This window comes from Bos grunniens, chromosome 20, assembly GCF_055505025.1.
Source record: "Bos grunniens cultivar Pamir isolate PY7600 chromosome 20, Bosgru_T2T1.0, whole genome shotgun sequence".
Lineage (NCBI taxonomy): Eukaryota > Metazoa > Chordata > Mammalia > Artiodactyla > Bovidae > Bos > Bos grunniens.
Window position 1 is genome coordinate 46,847,495 of NC_141184.1, and position 20,707 is coordinate 46,868,201.

Here is a 20,707-nt window from a genome sequence, read left to right on the forward strand (position 1 = left end):
TTCACTTCACAGTTCATTTACAATGTTGTGTTAGTTTTCATACTTTTTAATATTTTCTTTAATATAAATTTAATTCAGTATTTTTGATGTATTATTCCTGAAAAAGTTACGTACTTTTGGATTAAGGATATGAAAGAATATCAGATCAGATTAGACTGCAGAAAAGATAAACCATGTCTTTCATGTTGACAAAATGTGTCATTTTTAAGACACTGTAATGCCCAATAAAATGAAAATAGGATTTTAAAAAGCTGGGAGGTAAAAGAATCAACTGTGTAGAGAGAAAACAGGATTACTTTTATTGGCTACTCTATCAACTTAACTTCTCCTAAAATCCTCCTGATCTATTAAATAACTTCAGAACTGAAGTATGCTCTCCTATGGGAGTTGTAAAACAAATTAGATACAATTACAATTCAATACAAATTAAAAAATCAACCTATTTACCCTTAAGATGATTCTTGTTTTAGAAAGCTTTATCGTTTCAGTTAGATCAGAATTTTCCCTAATGAATCAAATGGGCCACTTGATATAACTATAGAGTTTTATATTATATTTTCTACAGAGAAAAATAGTTGATATGAGTAAATTCTGGAAAACTGTGGTAACTACACCTCCCTAAAGTGAATACAACAAACATCTGTTGCAAGAACTGCTTGGCTTTCAGAAAGTATGTAAAGGGTGTCCTTTTTCCCAGTGTTTTGCTATTACCCCAAAAAAAAAAGCTTAAAAATTTTTTCTCTACTGTCCAGTCTCAAGGCATAAAATCTTAAAATTCTGGTAAGTTAAACACAGATCATTACCAAGTAGGTATATTACAGAAAGGAAAACTATGCAATGCACAAGACTCCGCTTGCTTTCTAAAAAAGCAACAAAATAATGGGGCCTGTTGCTCTCTATCTGTAGGTTACACCATAATTTTAACCATTGTTCCTATCTTAGTTCTCAATACAAACCTAGCAAAACTTGCACTGCAGAGGGAGGAACTAAATATATAACTTCCTGAGGATTTTCACCCTCTGTGGGAATCCTAGTGATAATTCAGTTTTCTCCTATGGTTTTCACCAGCTCCTACCAGTTTCTAAGCTCAAGAGTAAACTGATATTCTTCTTAAATGATAAATGAATTTTTACAGTTTTACTTGAGTGATAGGGTAAATAACTGCAAGTTTTTTGCAAATACATTAAGCACAAAATGCAATAATTTCAATGAGAGTAGGGAAATATAGGGTAAATAACTGCAAGTTTTTTGCAAATACATTAAGCACAAAATGCAATAATTTCAATGAGAGTAGGAAAGTATGCCTCATTTTTTGTAACTGTGTCAAAGTACTGTTCCGTGCTTCTTGGTAAACTGAATGCATTTTCCCTGATCCTGAAAGAACAGAGTTTTACCTAAAATACACAGGTATTTTGCAGAGTAAAACATCATCTTTTTAGCATCTGGCAATTAGTGCACACAAATTAGCAGGTAGAAATGAATAGAAATGTTTATACACAACAAAGCACAGGACATGTAATACCTTTAGGCTCAGGAAAGGAAGTAATAAACAGATGACCACTTCTCAACTCATTTCTAATAACATGTAACTCTGCTTACTTCTTAATCTTCTCTCTCCTCTTCTATTTATGCCTACTCCCAACAATTTTGAGGTTACTATTTATGAAAATTTTAAGATTTAATTTCATAATTCCATTTTTATGCTAACACAAAGGTATTAATTCATAAAACATTCCTAGGAGTATTTCAGGAAAGCATCATAATACTACACAGAGAAACCTCTGTCGTACAAGCAATGGGGAAAACAGGAAGCTTCCATTTCTTTCTCTCTCACATTCAAAGTAAGTTTGAGTACTTCACTATGTCTCAAGTTCAAGATCTGCAATGGAATTTGTCCATGAATTCAATTAGGGCAGTCTAAAGCATAAACATGCACCTGGTGTAGTATGTGTGTGTGTAATCACAGGGAAATGCTTTACTTAGAGCAGTCTTCAAAATGGCATTTGCAAATTCCACCACAAGTGGAAATTTTGTAGAAAATTCATTTAAAATGGATATGAATAAAAAGCAAAGTCAAAGACACATATGCTCCAGTATATACAAGCTTAGAATAATTTTCAAAGTATATCTATGATTACCCTACATTCATAACCTCTTCTTACTGAAAAAATGAATTGTCAGGCGAGTGTATTCTCGGTTCTGTCTCGTCTCAACAAAAATTTGAAGTGACAGACGTTAGATAGCTGTCCTCTTCCTAGAAGAGGCAGCCAGCCAACAATCACATGGCATACTCTTAAGCAATTAATTGTTACAAGCTACCTTTATTCAATGTAGCAGTCTTTAATTCCTATGGAGGATTACTATGAGTCATATGTTAGGTTTATGGAACATATTAGCTTCACTTTTTGATGTCTATGGAAACATATAAACAGCTTCTAATTTAAAAGCAAAATAAAATCTTTTCAGCTATAGCACATGTCTTTAAAGTGATTTGAAGTGTTATATAATATCTATTTCATATCATAACCTGTATTTATTCATGTATAAATACATCTGTGTATTACTACACATAATATGTTATTAAACATGTATTATTAATACACACAGGATGTTATATGGTGTATGTATATTCTGTAATACTTTCATATATTTTCCATAGTAAATCTAAGGATATCAATGCCTTTTTAGCAAATCACCTTATAAACTAATCTAACATTTATAACTAACCATCATTACACTATTACATCCATTTTACAGACAGAAAAACTGGTGTTAAGAGGTTAAAAAAATGTACCTGAGGTCTTAAGAAGCAATCAGGAAGGCACCACAACTACATTGCTGAAGATCTGCACATTGTTGATTGTTTGAACAGATTTGTATTTTTCTTTTTTATCTTAATCATTTAATATTATCTGTACGGTATTTCAGCACTACTTAATGCTGAATAAGGCAACTAAAGATACATATAAGCTCTGTTTAATACGAAATCCCTGCCTTCTTTACTACTTTCCTAAAATAAATGAAAATACTCTGTATATGGTACCTCCTACACTCAGTATACTTCAAAGTGAATTAGGAAATCAATCCCACTCACTTCACATTAAAAAAGAATCACATTATTTGCATTTCACAGGTAAGAAAGCAGGCACAAGGACAAAGCTATCTGCCAATAGGTCCCACACAAAGTGGGAAGGAGTCTGGAGTTAGAACATGTTATATCCTTGGCTCCTCATCTGTTTTTCAGACTAAAGGGCGGTGTGGCTTGTATTACTCTAAAGTCAATAAAAAAAAAAGCACAGAACTTTTGAAGTAGGGGGAGGTGGTGGTGATAGAACATCCCGAGAGTTACGGTGAAAAGGAGTACATCAAAAGTTTAGATTTCACTGTACTTAAGGTTCAACTTCACTATCATTTAAGTTTTGAAAGCCATTCATGTATCTTATTACTCTAGTACCATGAATCAGAAACTCTGCTGAGACTGTGGTTATCTGCCCAGAATTAGTCTCATGCTTTTATAGGAGAGATACAAGCTAAGAAATGAAATTAAATATGGAAGATAAAGAATGGGTCCATATTAAAAGGTATTCGGTAGCATGGAACTTGCAAGATAAGACATCAATTTTCAGCCTCGCTGATTACAGAATAGTACCCACTGCTTCTAGTAAGCAGTGGGCATTACAGGGGACAACAACGTGACATCTGAGGGCGAATGATGCATGGTAATACATATGATGCATGCCTTGAAAAGAAGAAAGTAAGCTGGTAGGCTAAAAAAACAAAAGTTAAATAACCAGGCCTTTAGCGCTCAAAAATAGATGAGAAATATATTCAGATAAATCCTCTAACTTTTGCTAAATGGTTAAAAAAAAAACCACCTATGATCTCAAAGTGGGGTTAGAGGTATATGAATAATACTTTCCATAAGATTAATACAGGCTTTCTTTTTTCATAACCTAAAATTTCATGTTGAGAAGCAGTATAACCAGCATATCTCTAATTACAGGAATTTTTTCAGATTCCAGCATGGCAGCACAAGTGCAACAAACAGTCAGACCAAGAGTTGTTACCTTCGTGAGACATACCTCTTGTACTGATCGAGCAGCTGGCTTGTCTTGATGATTGGCCAATATTAAAAAGGGTAAAGTGCATAATTGTGGGTGCTGAAGAGCTGAGTGCAGTTCATTTCTAGCAGTCTCTAAATCATCTTCTGAAGAGGCACTGTCTAATACAAATATTACCCCTTGAGATCCTTGGTAGTAGCGGCTCCAGTATTTCCGGATATTATCAGCCCCTGTCAAAAACAAAACAAATTCTCTTTTTAAAAATAGCTTTCAGCAACATGAAAAATGTTCCCAACAGTAATTTCCTATTGGACACCAACATTGCTTTGAAAATTAAGTGCAGAGATCACATTTGATGAGAACAAAGGCATTAGAGCCAATGGTTAGATATGGCTTTGAAGGAGAACACAGAAGTTTAAGAGTCATTCTTCATGCCTTTCTTATCAAAATATGGAAGAAAGAATCAGGTTAAGTACTTCTTAAACGCAAAAGAATGTTTTCAGATTTGCTTAATAGTCCCGAATAAACTACCCTCTCTATAAACTGAGTCTGAGGCTAACTCAGAGAGCAGAATAACAAAGCTGTTCACCAAGGGTTCTCTCCATACCATTAACATCAGTAAGAGAACCACTTAGTGATCAGGGCAACCTTGTTTAATTTAAACAGAAAGCTATTAGCACAATACCTTATGTGCCAAAGTGCTAAACTCTTAATGAAGTAAAATCTTGGCCTTTGGCACATTTGTATAACTCCATTTGGCAAGAATCTGCCAGTCAATGCAGAAGACATAAGAGACGTGGGTTTCGATCCCTGGGTCAGGAAGATCCCCTGGAAAAGGAAATTGCAACCCACTCCAGTATTCTTGCCTGGAAAATTCCATGGACAGAAGAGCGTGGTGGGCTACAGTCCATAGAGTCCCAAAGAGTCAGATATGACCGAGCATGCACGCATACTCATGGCCTCAGTGGGATGGATATTAATAAAATAAGACAGTAAGATTCTCATCAGCCAGGGCCAAGTCTTATTCCTTATTGTGTTTCAAACATCTAGCATAATTTATAATTAAAAGTTTGATACAAGAATGAGGAAAATGAGGGAAGAAGGAAATGGAATTATATAATAATTAGGCTTCCAACTCTGAGGAAACTGGGGCCAAGAGATGTGAAGTGACTAAGCTCCACTGATGTATACAGTAAATCACAAACTTGAGGTCTGCGTCTGAATAAGTAGACAACTTGCTCAGGGAGGGTGTGGGTATTTCCCACAAAATAATGATGAATAATTCCTTTTCTTTGATTCATGAATAACATGGGCAATTTGTGTGTGTGCAGCATGCATGTGTGTGTGTGTGTGGGGGGGGGGGGTGGTGGAGAGGGGGATTATATAACCAATACAAGTTATGGGTTATTTAATAAAAATTTGGTATCAAGGAATTTCACCGATTTCATACATATAATCAAGTTATAACTAGTTAAAAACTATATTTTAGTCATCTATGGAACATCTAGCTTCTGTGGTGGATCTAGTGTGCTCAGAGTTAGGAATTCAGAGCAGAGACTGGAACTGGTGTGTACTGGCCGCCAAGAGTAAAATGTGTGTCTCTTCTCAAACTGTGTTAAGTGAAATCATTTTGGTAGCTTGGAAATGGACAGCGTAGGAGTATTTTCCCCAAGAAAAAATCAGGAAAAGCTATCTGTCAGGTCTTTCCTTCCGCTGGAGAGCCAATTTACCATGGGATGACACTGAGAAGAGGAAAAATTATAAAGGGACATATTAGGGTTCTCTGGGAGTAAGGGATGAGTCATCTGTTCAGTCTGGGCAAGTCTCTTAAAAGAGTAATATCAATCAAACGGCTACCATTTATTAACCACTTCTACATTCCAGGCACAGAGCTAAGTATTGTTGAAAAAATAGCTCAGGTAATTCTTACAACAAAATTTAAAAGGAAATTGCAACCCACTCCAGTATTCTTGCCTGGAAAATTTCATGGACAGAGGAGCCTGTGGAATTTAAAATTTTAAAATTTAAAAGGGAGGTATAATTGAATTAGGCTTTGAAACTTATTTTGAGATTCTAAAATCTGGGGTATTCATTATAATATTGTATAAAAATAACCAGGTAAACATTAACATCAAGGGAATTTGATGTTGAATAACCTTAAATATCTAGACTAGAGATCTTTTCAAGAAAATTAGAGATACCAAGGAACATTTCATGCAAAGATGGGTGCAATAAAGAACAGAAACGGTATCACCTAACAGAAGCTGAAGATATTAAGAAGAGGTGGCAAGAATACACAGAAGACTATACAAAAAAGATCTTAATGACCCAGATAACCATGATGGTGTGATCAGTCACCTAGAGCCAGACATTCTGGAGTGTGAAGTCAAGTGGCCCTTAGGAAGCATCACTACAAACAAAGCTAGTGGAGGTGATGGAATTTCAGCTGAGCTATTTCAAATCCTAAAAGATGATGCTGTACAAGCACTGACTCAATATATCAGCAAATTTAGAAAACCCAAAAGTGGCCACAAGCTTGGAAAGGTCAGTTTTCATTCCAATCCCAAAGAAAGGCAAGCCAAAGAATGTTCAAACTACCACAATTGTACTCATGACACAGGCTAGCAAAGTAATGCTCAAAATTCTCCAAGCTAGGCTTCAACAGTACATCAACTGGATTTCAAAAAGGCAGAGGAACCAGAGATCAAATTGCCAACATCCAATGCATCATAGGAAAAGCAAGAGAATTCCAGAAAAATATCTGCTTCATGGACTACACCAAAGCCTTTGACTGTGTGGATCACAACAAACTATGGAAAATTCTTCAAGAGAAGGGAATAGCAAACCACCTTACCTGCCTCCTGAGAAATCAGTATGCAGGTCAAGAAGCAATAGTTAGAACTGGACATGGAATCCAGACTGCAGGGAGAAATATCAATAACCTCAGATATGCAGGTTACACCATCTTTATGGCAGAAAGTGAAGAGGAACTAAAAGCATTTGGTGAAAGTGAAAGAGGAGAGAGAAAACGTTGGCTTAAAACTCAACATTCAAAAAACTAAGATTATGGTATCTGGTGCCATCACTTCATGGCAAATAGATGGGAATACAATGAAAACAGTGACAGACTTTATTTTCTTGGGCTCCAAAGTGACTGCAGATGGTGACTCCGTAGAGTTTGAGAAAGGTCTGGGAGTTGGTATTGAACAGGGAAGCCTGGTGTGCTGCAGTCCATGCGATTGCAAAGAGCTAGGACTAAGAGACTGAACAGAACTGAACTGAACCTTAAATATGCAAAGATAGAGGATACAAGCAGGGTTGATGCCTATCAGACATGGTCCAACCAAGAAAACAAAACAAGGAGAGGAAATTTATGCTCAGTTCAATTCAGTTGCTCAGTCATGTCCAACTCTTTGCAACCCCATGAGTCGCAGCACACCAGGCCTCCCTGTCCATCACCAACTCCCGGAGTTCACCCAAACCCATGTCTATTGAGTCAGTGATGCCATCCAGCCATCTCATCCTCTGTCGTCCCCTTCTCCTCCTGCCCCCAATCCTTCCCAGCATCAGGGTCTTTTCCAATGAATTAACTCTTTGCATGAGGTGGCCAAAGTATTGGAGCTTCAGCTTCAACATCAGTCCTTCCAATGAACACCCAGGACTGATTTCCTTTAGGATGGACTGGTTGGATCTCCTTGCAGTCCAAGGGACTCTCAAAAGTCTTCTCTAACATCACAGTTCAAAAGCATCAATTCTTCGGCACTCAGCTTTGTTCACCGTTCAACTCTCATATCCATACATGACTACTGGAAAAACCATAGACTTGACTAGACAGACTAATGTCTTGACTTGACTTGACTAATGTCTCTGCTTTTTAATATGCTATCTAGGTTGGTCATAACCTTCCTTCCAAGGAGTAAGCGTCTTTTAATTTCATGGCTGCAATCACCATCTGCAGTGATTTTGGAGCCCAGAAAAATAAAGTCTGACACTGTTTCCACTGTTTCCCCATCTATTTGCCATGAAGTGATGGGACCAGATGCCATGATCTTCATTTTCTGAATGTTGAGCTTTAAGCCAACTTTTTCACTCTCCTCCTTCACTTTCAATTTATGCTACAGATTATTTAATAAAGGGAATTAGTTTCATAAGTGATGGTAGAACTAAGAAAACAACAGTGGCACTGAAATTAGCAATATCTTAGGTCAAGTTCCCTATGTGCAGAGCCTGAGATGTGTCTCTTACACACTTGAGTATATGCAGAGTTCTGTCAGGAGAAACTGGAGTGAAAGCAGAAAGGGACCATGCAAAGATATGGTTTCAGAAATCTAGCCTCAGCCTGATCCAGTGAGGCGTTCTAGAGTGTGGACTGAACTGCGGAAGTCACCCAGTCCAAATGGCAAGGGGGCTGGGCTGTTTCACCCCTGAATAGTCGTTGGCTATGAGCCATCTCTAGGGAACAGAGAGGGTGGTGGGGCATGATCTCATAATCTCCCCAATATATTTCGTTGAGGCAATTACTGTCAGCCAAGGGCAGGCCTCTGGAGAAGGGTACAGGTGTGAGTCATTAGCAGCCAATACCCGCAGCAGCTGGGAGATGGAGGCACTGGCCCAATAAAGGAGATCTGGGTAGGATATCAACAGCATCTGCTATAGGCTACATCCAGACATTATCCATATGAGAGAGGAACATCCATAAGCTTGAAGAACAAAAGTAGAGACAGTATTACCTGGTGGTAAATGTCTAAAACAACAAAAATGCTGTGTGCACATGTATCCATACACAAGCTTTTTATAAATTTTACCAACAAAAATGATGTGTAGTACACAATTTTAATATAATAAGAACATATGCAACATACCTTGTCACAAGTTCCATAGAGCTCATTAGTGCTCACAGAATGCTTTCATTGATTTCACCAAACTTTTGTATCTAAAGCCAACCAACAGCTGAGGTTGACCAACTACAGTTCTGAAATAACAGTTGGTTGTACAAAATGTTTACATGTATTAATTCACTAGCCATGATAGTCTTACGAGGTAGGTGTTTTTATCACTCTCATTTTATCAATAAAATGTGTCTGGTTTTATAATATGTCCAAGGCTAAACAACTAGGAATATATTTAGGTCTGGTGTGATTGAAATAGAAGGATCATTGACTACAGAAGTGACAAAGCCAAATAAAGAACTCTACTACCACATAAGCTAAGGCAGGGTGGGAAAGGGGAAGGGAACCTGTTAGAATAAAAGGTACCTCCGTGCTTATACATATTAATGCTCAGAGTGGGAACCTGTCCAAGAACATTTCCCAACCAATTAATTGAACGAATAGTATTATTAAGTGCCTATTCTATACAAGTCACTGAGCTAGAACCTATAAGAAGTATTTAGAAAGCCATTATTCCTCTTAGCTCAAACTCTCAAAGCTTGTAAAGTAATCTTGATTACAAATGAGGCCTGTAACTGTATGAGAGGAAGAAAACATGGCCATACAATTGGAGGGTATCCAGAGAGCCAAGGGCTTCCCTGGTAGTTCAGCTGGTAAAGAATCTGTCTGCAATGCGAATTCCTGGATCAGGTTCCTGGGTTTGATTCCTGAGTCAGGAAGATCCGCTGAAGAAGGGATAGGCTACCCACTCCAGTATTCTTGGGCTTCCCTGGTGGCTTAGCTGGTAAAGAATCTGCCCGAAATGTGGAAGACCTGGGTTCGATCCCTGGGTTGGGAAGATCCCCTGGAGAAGGGAATGGCTCCCCACTCCAGTATTCTGGCCTGGACTGTATAGTCCATGGGGTCACAAAGAGTTGGACACGACTGGACTGAGCAACTTTCACTTTCACTTCAGGGAGTCAAGTACAACAAAAAGAAAACCAGATGCATGTTTTAATGGAACTTGTCCAGTAGAAATACATGGAACATACCAGAACACCAACTTGTGAAGTATTTTCATCTGGCACATTTAGGAGCACATAAGTCACCTAGTCAGAGAAGGCAATGGCACCCCACTCCAGTAAATGCCTGGAAAATCCCATGGATGGAGGAGCCTGGTGGGCCGAAGCCCATGGGGTCGCTAAGAGTCGGACAAGACTCAGCGACTTCACTTTCACTTTTCACTTTCATGATGCATTGGAGAAGGCAATGGCAACCCACTCCAGTGTTCTTGCCTGGAGAATCCCGGGGACGGGGGAGCCTCGTGGGCTGCCATCTATGGGGTCGCACAGAGTCGGACACGACTGAAGCAACTTAGCAGCAGCAGCAAGTCACCTAGTGACATTAAATGACAATCCTAAGGCTGTCCTGGTAGATGAAACAAATCCAAAGACAAATACCACAACTTTAAAAAATGCCCTGTGTATGACATAATATATGAATACATTATTATTAAAACTGAAAGACTTTTTTCTTTCATCTTTAAGCCACATCTGCTCAATCTTAGCATTTCTGACTTTCATCACAAGCTCTGAGCTTGGAATTCTAAGTTTCATTTCAGCCTTCCACACAATAGCTTCAGTCAGCAGCAGCTTCAATACAGATCAGGGCCAGGGAAACCAGCACAGGGCGATGGGTGGGATACAGCTGGTTAGTCCAGCCGAGTGGCCTCAGTTCAGTTACCAGATTCAAGTAAGAAATGGATGTTGTCATCCACCCAGCTGCCAAGTGCTTTGAGATGTGAGCCTAACTGGGGAAATTCAGAACACCTGTTTGATGCCCGCATCTCAGCCTTTCTAACTCACAAACCAAATCTACACAGGGTAATACACACAGGACATAGTATCCAACAGCAGTTAGAGCCCACTCTTATTTTAATGAGTGGAAACTGCTTGCTCTGTGTCCCTGAAATTACAATTGTTATATAAAAAGGATAAATACTAAACTTAAACCTGATCTATATTTTCTTCTTTTAAATTAAAAACCAAATGAGTGGTTTAAGCAGTAGAGGGATTGGGTGGAAGATGTTGCCAAATACTCTCATTACCCAAGTCGGATACCACCTAACAGTTAATTCTGAGAGCAATCGATCACAACAGCCTGGTTCACGGCATCACAACAAGAGAGAGAAGACGGGAGCATAAAGTCCTCCATGGCAGGTTCATTTCTATGGCACATCACAGACTTGTTCCATTAATTTCGCTAAAAGATATCAATCATAAATATTCATTGGAAGGACTGATGCTGAAGCTGAAGCTCCAATACTTTGGCCATCTGATGCAAAGAGCTGACTCACTGGAAAAGACCCTGATGCTGGCGAAGACTGAGGGCAGGAGGAGAAGGAGACAAGAGGATGAGATGGTTAGATGGCATCACCAACTAAAAGGACATGAGTTTGAGCAAACTCCGGGAGAGAGTAAAGGACAGGGAAGCCTGGCATGCTGCAGCATAACACGACTTAACAACGGAACGACAAAAACGAGAGATATCTACTCAGCATCAGATACTAACTTAGGTGCTGACTTAGCAGCAGCAGCTGGGGACACAGAAGGAAACAAAACCAGACCAGACTGTCCGTCTTCATAGCACTCACATTCCAGCAGAGCCATTCTATCATTATAGAGGTTAAAAACACCAGGGACTGGTACTCCCAGCCTCTCTCTGGCCACGTGGGCATATGAGTCAGTTCTGGTGAAATGGGACTCAACAAAAGTCTGCTTGGAGCTTCTGGAAAGATTTTGCTCCTCAACAACAAGAATGATGCCCAAAGAGAGCTGCCTCTTTCTTCCAGTGTTTAGATTTCATTAGGCAGTCAGGTGATGCTTTGAACACTGCTAGTCTTCTAACAGCTTTGAAGGACACATACCACTATTTTGAAGATGTCAGAATGGGAAGACAGAAAGAGCCTGGATCTTTGAGAACAGTGCGTAGCAGCAGAACCTATCCGCTAAATTGTGAGGACTCATTCTTTGGGCACACTAAACGCCAATTATTCAAGCCAATTTTAGAAGACAATTTTGTTATTTGTAGCATCCCCTCCCCCACAAAAAAGCTCAGTTCCCTCATATTAAATTAAGAGGCTAGGGTTAGGCTAGCTACATGTGGCTACTGAGCCGTTGAAATGTAGCTAGTGCAACTGAATAACTGAATTTTCTATATTATTTTAATTTATTTGGCTTTGCCCAGGGCACTCAGGCAGACCAGGCTCCAGGAGCCAGAGAACATTCCCAGACAAAGAATTCCAGGAGGTTTAAGCTGTTGAAAAATCAGTCTGGTGCTCATGGAAATGGGGTGATAGGGGACACCAACAAAGCTTCCTTTAGCTACCTCCCAAAATAGCATATAAATGTCAGTTTAGGCCATTTGACTAGCTGTTTCCTCAGGAGCAGAAGCCCCCCCCCCCCCGATTCATTATTATGTGTAAATAAATAACCAAGACTTGATTTACTCAACAATCATATATTTTCTAGCTGAAGAAGTAGCCATTCCTCAAGATATTTTCTATAGGCTCAGGGAACAACATTCTTTTAATAATTACAAGATGTTATTTGCTATTTTCACCACATTGACATTTTCACTAATGGTGCAAAACAAAGGTGAATAAACCTGCAGGCATCCTATCATGATCAGAGGCACTGGCTGTAAATGAGTAGTCACTGTACCCTTGACCGCCATGTAGGGGTGGGGGTGGGGTGGCATGAATTTCACTTAAGAATGAACTAAATAAAGCAGTGAAAAGTCTTAGTTTTATCACATTAGCTCTTAAAAATGCCAGTTTAAAAAAAAAAAAGAAAATGAGAAGCAGACAAAAAGCATTTTTGCTACACACTAAAGCACGTGGTTGTTTGCAGGATAAACACTGGTGCAACTGAACTGTGAGCTCAACTGCTGCTGCTGCTGCTGCTAAGTCGCTTCAGTCGTGTCCGACTCTGTGAGACCCCATAGACGGCAGCCCACCAGGCTCCCCCGTCCCTGGGATTCTCCAGGCAAGAACACTGGAGTGGGTTGCCATTTCCTTCTCCAATGCATGAAAGTGAAAAGTGAAAGTGAAGTCGCTCAGTCGTGTCTGACTCTTAGCGACCCCATGGACTGTAGCTTACCAGGGTCCTCCATCCACGGGATTTCCCAGGCAAGAGTACTGGAGTGGGGTGCCATCGCCTTCTCCGGTGAGCTAAACTAGTTGTTCATAATTTCCTGGAACCACATTTTTACTTGAAGTTTCAACTGAAAAATTATGATTACATTCAGTCTTGAGTATCTGATAGACATTTTCTCAAAAATGACTCTGTAAACTTGAAACTTGAAGAAAAACAACTGACACTATTTGCTGTGAGTGGTAAAATCTGTTCTCAAGCCAAAACAAGGATTTTGGAAAAGGTTTTGTGTCAGAGAGATCTTGACAGCCACTCAATGATAAGATTGATAATGGTATTAACAGACAGATATTTGTAATAAAATGTGTCAACATCTGAAAGATCTACCTAACTTATTAATCAATATTTCCCAAATGAAAAATGTACAATGTACAAAATCATGCATAGGTAAAAAAAACACACTCAAAGCACAAGACTGATCAATGGATGTAACATAACTGAATACAAAACATTCACAGAGGTGAATTTTTCAGATACCACATTGCAAATGATGATTAAAAAATACAAAGTGAAACTTTTTTTGTTTGAGTTAAAGAATAAAATGTGAAAACGTAGAGAGTCAGTTCATTCGCTCAGTTGTGTCTGACTCTTTGCAACCCCATGGACTGCAGCACCCCAGGCCTCCTTGTGCATCACCAACTCCCAAAGTTTACTCAAACTCATGTCAGTTGAGTTGCTAATGCCATTCAACCATCTCATCCTCTGTCTTCCCCTTCTCCTCCCACCTTCAATCTTTCCCGAACATCAGGGCCTTTTCAAGTAAGTCAGTTCTTCATATCAGGTGGCCAAAGTATTAGAGTTTCAGCTTCAACATCAGTCCTTCAATGCATATTTAGGACTGATTTCCTTTAGGGTGAAGTGGTTGGATCTCCTTGCAGTCCAAGGGACTCTTAAGAGTCTTCTCCAATGCCACAGTTCAAAAGTATCAATTCTTTGGTGCTCAGTATTCTTTATAGTCCAACTCTCACATCCTTACATGACTACTGGAAAAACCATAGTTTTGACTAGACTTTTGCTGGCAAAGTAATGTCTGTGCTTTCTAATATGCTGTCTAGGTTGGCCATAACTTTCCTTCCAAGGAGTAAGCATCATTTAATTTCATGGCTGCAATCACCATCTGCAGGGATTTTGGGGCCCAGAAAAATAAAGTCTGACACTGCTTCCACTGTTTCCCCATATCTGCCATGAAGTGATAGGACCGGATGCCATGATCTTGGTTTTCTGAATGTTGAGCTTTAAGCCAACTTTTTCACTCTCCACTTTCATCAAGAGGCTCTTTAGTTCTTCTTCACTTTCTTCCATAAGGGTAGTGTCATCTGCATATCTGAGGTTATTGATATTAGTCCCGGCAATTTTGATTCCAGCTTGTGCTTCATCCAGCCCAGCGTTTCTCATGATGTACTCTGCACATAAGTTAAATAAGCAAGGTGACAATATACAGCCTTGACATACTCCTTTTCCTATTTGGAACCAGTCTGTTGTTCCATGTCCAGTTCTAACTGTTGCTTCCTGACCTGCATACACGTTTCTCAAGAGGCAGGTCAGGTGGTCTGGTATTCCCATCTCTTTCAGAATTTTCCAGTTTATTGTGATCCACACAATCAAAGGTTTTGGCATAGTCAATAAAGCAGAAATAGATGTTTTTCTGGAACTCTCTTGCTTTTTCGATGATCCATCGGATGTTGGCAATTTGATCTCTGGTTCTCTACCTTTTCTAAAACCAGCTTAAACATCTGGAAGTTCATGGTTCACGTATTGCTGAAGCCTGGCTTAGAGAATTTTAAGTATTACTTTACTAGCGTGTGAGATGAGTGCAATTGTGCGGTAGTTTGAGCATTCTTTGGCATTGCCTTTCTTTGGGATTGGGATGAAAACTGACCTTTTCCAGTACCTAATAAGTATTGAAATATATAAGTATCAATACATGCACATAAGCTATTATATATAAACAAAAATTCTCTGAGGTCTCAATAATTTAAGAAAACACAGGGTCTAGGATCACATATAGGTTTCAATAATTATAGACTGTTGTTATTGTTGTTCAGTTGCTAAGTCATGTCCCGTTCTTTGCGATTCTGTTGACTGTGGCGCATCAGGCTTTGCTGTCATTCACTGCCTTCTGGTGTTGGTTCAATCAAACTCATGTCCATCAAGTTGATGATTCCATCCAACCATCTCATTCTCTGTCACCCCCTTCTCCTCCTGCCCTCAATCTTTCCCAGAATCAGGGTTTTTTTTCAATAAGTCGACTCATCACATCAGATGGCCAAAGTACTGGAGCTTCAGCTTCAGCATCAGTCCTTCCAATGAATATTTACGGTTAATTTCCTTTACCTTTGACTGGTATCCTTGCAGTCCAAGGGACACTCAACAGTCTTCTCTAGCACCACAATTCAAAAGCATCAATTCTTCAGTGCTCAGCCTTCTTTATGGTCCAACTCTCACATCCATACATGACTACTAGAAAAATCACAGCTTTAACTATAGGTACCTTCATCAGCAAAGTGATGTCTCTGCTTTTTAATATGCTGTCCAGATGTTTCATAGCTTTTCTTCTAAGGAGCATGTGTATTTAATTTCATGGCTGCTGATACAGTCCACAGTTATTCTGGAGTCCAAGAAAATAAAATCTGTCACTGTTTTCACCTTTTCCCCATCCATTTGCCATGAAGTGACAGGACTGGATAACAAGATTTTTGTTTTTTGAATGTTGAGTTTTAAGCCAGATTTTTCATACTCCTCTTTAACCTTCATTTAGCAACTCATTGGTTCCTCTTTGCTTTCTGCTGTTTAGAGTGGTATCATTTGTATATCTGAGGTTGTTGATATTTCTCTTGGCAATCTTGGTTCTAGTTTGTGATTCATCCAGCCTGGCATTTCTCATGATGTACTGCACAAAGAAGTTAAATAAGCAGGGTAACAGCCTTGACGTACTCCTTTCCCAATTTTGAACCAGTCTTTTGTTCCGGGACGGGTTCTAACTGTTGCTTCTTCGCCTGCATACAGGTTTCTCAGGAGGCAGCTAAGATGGTCTGGTATTTGCATCTCTTGAAGAATTTTCCACAGTTTGTTGTGATCCACACAGTCCAATGCTTTAATGTAGTCAATGAAGCAGAAATAAGACTTGGAATTCCCTTGCTTTTTCTATGACCTAACTGATGTTGGCAATTTGATCTCTGGTTTCTCTGACTTTTCTAAATCCAGCTTGCATTATCTGGAAGTTCTCAGTTCATGAACTGTTGAAGTATAGCTTGAAGGATTTGGAGCATTACTTTGCTAGCATATGAAATGAGTGCAGTTGTACTATAATTGACTATGCCAAATCCTTTGACTGTGTGGATCACAAGAAACTGTGGAAAATTCTTCAAGAGATGGGAATACCAGACCACCTGACCTGCCTCTTGAGAAACATGTATGCTGGTCAGGAAGCAACAGTTAGAACTGGACATGGAACAACAGACTGGTTCCAAATAGGAAAAGGAGTACGTCAAGGCTGTATACTGTCACTCTGCTTATTTAACTTCTATGAAGAGTACATCATGAAAAACACTGGGCTGGATGAAGCACAAGCTGGAATCAAGATTGCCGGAAGAAATATCAATAACTTCAGATATGCAGATGACACCACCCTTATGGCACAAAGTGAAGAGGAACTAAAAAGCCTCTTGATGAAAGTGAAAGTGGGGAGTGAAAAGGTTGGCTTAAAGCTCAACTTTCAGAAAACGAATATCATGGCATCTGGTCCCATCACTTCATGGGAAATAGATGGGGAAATAGTGGAAACAGTGGCAGACTTTATTTTTTGGAGCTCCAAAATCACTGCAGATGGTGACTGCAGCCATGAAATTAAAAGACACGTACTCCTTGGAAGGAAAGTTATGACCAACCTAGATAGCATATTCAAAAGCAGAGACATTACTTTGCCAACAAAGGTCCGTCTAGTCAAGGCTATGGTTTTTCCTGTGGTCATGTATGGATGTGAGAGTTGGACTGTGAAGAAGGCTGAGCACCAAAGAATTGATGCTTTTGAACTGTGGTGTTGTAGAAGACTCTTGAGAGTCCCTTGGACTGCAAGGAGATCCAACCAGTCTATTCTGAAGGAGATCAGCCCTGGGATTTCTTTGGAAGGACTGATGCTAAAGCTGAAACTCCAGTACTTTGGTCACCTCATGCGAAGAGTTGACTCATTGGAAAAGACTCTGATGCTGGAAGGGATTGGGGGCAGGAGGAGAAGGGGATGACAGAGGGTGAGATGGCTGGATGGCATCACTGACTCGATGGACGTGAGTCTGGGTTAACTCTGGGAGTTGGTGATGAACAGGGAGGCCTGGGGTGCTGCAATTCATGGGGTCGCAAAGAGTTGGACATGACTGAGCGACTGAACTGAACTGAACTGAACTGTACTATAATTTGAACATTCTTTGGCATTGTTCTTTCTTTGGGATTGGAATGAAAACTAACCTTTCCCAGTCCTGTGGCCACTGAGAGTTTTCAAAATTTGTTGGCATATTGAATGCAGCACTTTAACAACATCATGTTTTAGGATTTGAAATAGCTCAGCTAGAATTCCATCACCTCCACTAGCTTTGTTGACAGTAATGCTTCCTAAGGCCCACTTGACTTCACACTCTAGGATGTATGACTCTAGGTGAGTGACCACATCATCGTGGTTATCTGAGTCATTAAAACCTTTTTGTATAGTTCTTCTGTGTATTCTTGTCACCTTTTCTTCATATCTTCTGCTTCTGTTAGGTCCTGTACCATGCCCATCTCTGCATTAAATGTTCACTTGGTAACTCCAATTTTCTTGAAGAGTTTTCTAGTCTTTCCCATTCTATGGTTTTCCTCTATTTCTTTGCATTGTTCACTTAAGAAGTGAAGTGAATTCGCTCAGTTGTGTCCAACTTTTTGTGACCCCATGGACTGTAGCTTACCAGGCTTCTCTGTCCATGGGATTTTCCAGGCAAGAGTACTAGAGTGGGTTGCCATTTCCTTCTCCAAGGGATCTTCCCAAGCCGGGGATTGAACCCGGGTATCCAACATTGCAGGCAGATGTTTTACCCTCTGAGCCATAGCTCTGTATGTTCACCTAAGAAGATGTTCTTGTCTCTCCCTGCTATTCTCTGGAACTCTGCATTCCATTGTTATATTTTTCCCATTCTCCTTTGTCTTTCACTTCTCTTATCTTCTCAGCTATTTGTAAGGCCTTCTCAAACACTTTGCCTTCTTGCATTTCTTTTCGTGTGGGATGGTTGGGTCACTGCCTCCAGGACAATGTTATGAACCTCCATCTCTACCAGATCTAATCCCTGAATCCACTGTCATCTCCACTGTAAAATCACATGGGATTTGATTTAGGTCATATATGAATGGTCTAGTGGTTTTCCCTACTTTCTTAAATTTAAGTCTAAATTTTGCAATAGGGAACTGATGATCTGAGGCACAGTCAGCTCCAAGTCTTGTTTTGCTGACTCTATAGAGTTTCTGCAACTTTGGCTGCAAAGAATATAATCAATCTAGTTTCAGTATTGAACATCCGATGATGTCCACGTACAGAGTCATCCCTTGTGCTATTGGAAGAGGGTATTTGCTATGACCAGTGTGTTCTCTTGGCAAAAGTCGGTTAACATCTCCCCTGCTTCATTTTGTACTCCAAGGCCAATCTTGCCTGATTCTCTAAGTATCTCTTGACCTCCTACTTTTGCATTCCAATCCCCTACAATGAAAGGACATTACTTTTTGGTGTTAGTTGTAGAAGGTCTTGTAGGTTTTCATAGAACCATTCAACTTCAGCTTCTTTGGCATTAGTGGTTAGGGCAGAGACTTGGATTATTGTGATGCTGAATGGTTTGCCTTGGAAACAAAGAGAGACCATTCTGTCATTTTTGAAACTGTACCCAAGTACTGGGTTTCAGACTCTTTTCTTGACTATGAGAGCTTTAACATTACTTCTAAGGGATTCTTGCCCACATTAATAGATATACTGGTCATTTGAATTAAATATGCCCATTTAGTCCATTTTAGTTCAACTAACTCCTAAAATGTCAATGCTCACTCTTCCTACTTACTTGACCATGTCCAACTTACTTTGACACATTGACCTAACATTTCATTTCCCATGCAATATTGTTCTTTACAGAATCAGACTACTTTCACCACCACCATATCTGCTACCAAGCATCATTTCTGCTTTGGCCCAGTTTCTTCATTCTTTCTGGAGAAATACTTTAGCTTTTCCCCAGTAGCATATTGGACACCTACTGACCGGGGCGGGGGGGGGGGGGCGCTTAACTTATAGTGTCATATCTTTTCACCTTTTCATACTGTTTATGGGGTTCTCAGGGCAAGAATACTGAAGTGGTTTTCCATTCCCTTCTTTAGTGGACCATGTTTTGTCACAACTCTCCACCATGACTCATCCATCTTGGGTGACCCCCAAACAGCATGACTCAGAGCTTCATTGAGTTACCCAACCTGTGAGCCATGTGAACATTTTGGTTAGCTTCCTATGCTTGTGGTTTTCATTCTGGAATCCATGGCATTATAGTTCTTGCTTCTTTCTGCCTTCTGGATGGGGTTAAGAGGCTTGTGCAAGCTTCCTGATGAGAGCGCCTGGCTGTGGGGAACACTGGGTCTTGATCTGATGAGCAGGGCCCACCTCAGTTCAGTTCAGTCGCTCAGTCATGTCTGACTCTTTGCAACCCCATGGACTGCAGCACACCAGCCTTCCCTGTCCATCACCAACTAACAGAGTTTACTCAAACTCATGCCCACTGAGTCAGTGATTTCATCCAACCATCTCATCCTGTCATCCCCTTCTCCTCCCAACTTCAATATTTCAAAGCATCAGGGTCTTTTCAAATGAGTCAGCTCTTCACATCAGGTGGCCAAAGTATTGGAGTTTCAGTTACAACATCAGTCCTTCCAATGAATATTCAGGACTTATCTCCTTTAGGATGGACTGGTTGGATCTCCTTGCAGTCCAAGGGACTCTCAAGAGTCTTCTCCAACACCATAGTTCAAAAGCATCAATTCCTTGGTGCTCAGCTTTCTTTATAGTCCAACTCTCACATCCATACATGACTACTGGAAAAACCATAGCCTTAACTAGACAGACCTTTGTTGGCAAAGTAACGTCTCTGCTTTTTAATAAGCTGTCTATGTTGGGCATAATTTTTCTTTCAAGGAGTAAGCATCTTTTAATTTCATGGGTGCAGTCAGGATTTGCATTGATTTTGGAGCCCCCCAAAAATAAAATCTGCCACTATTTCCACTGTTTCTCCATCTATTTGCCATGAAGTGATGGGACCAGATGCCACGATCTTCGTTTTCTGAATGTTGAGCTTTAGGCCAACTTTTTCACTCTTCTCTTTCACTTTCATCAAGAGGCTCTTTAGTTCTTCACTTTCTGTCATAAGGATGGTGTCATCTGCATATCTGAAGTTATTGATATTTCTCCCAGCAATCTTGATTCCAGCTTGTGCTTCCTCCAGCCCAGAGTTTCTCATGATGTACTCTTCATAGAAGTTGAATAAGCAGGGTAACAATATACAGCCTTGACATA

The 20,707-nt window shown here is 39.8% G+C and overlaps 1 protein-coding gene across 2 annotated transcripts in view; it reads right to left on the reverse strand.

Moving 5' to 3' along the window:
• The window catches only part of ARL15 (ARF like GTPase 15), a 470,719-nt gene that overhangs the window by 225,082 nt on the left and 224,930 nt on the right, over positions 1-20,707 (reverse strand). For both annotated transcript variants that reach the window (XM_086361689.1, XM_086361688.1), the window contains one exon: positions 4,083-4,291. In XM_086361689.1, coding sequence (XP_086217815.1) covers positions 4,083-4,291 — 209 coding nt within the window. The remainder of the gene's footprint in view (positions 1-4,082; positions 4,292-20,707) is intronic.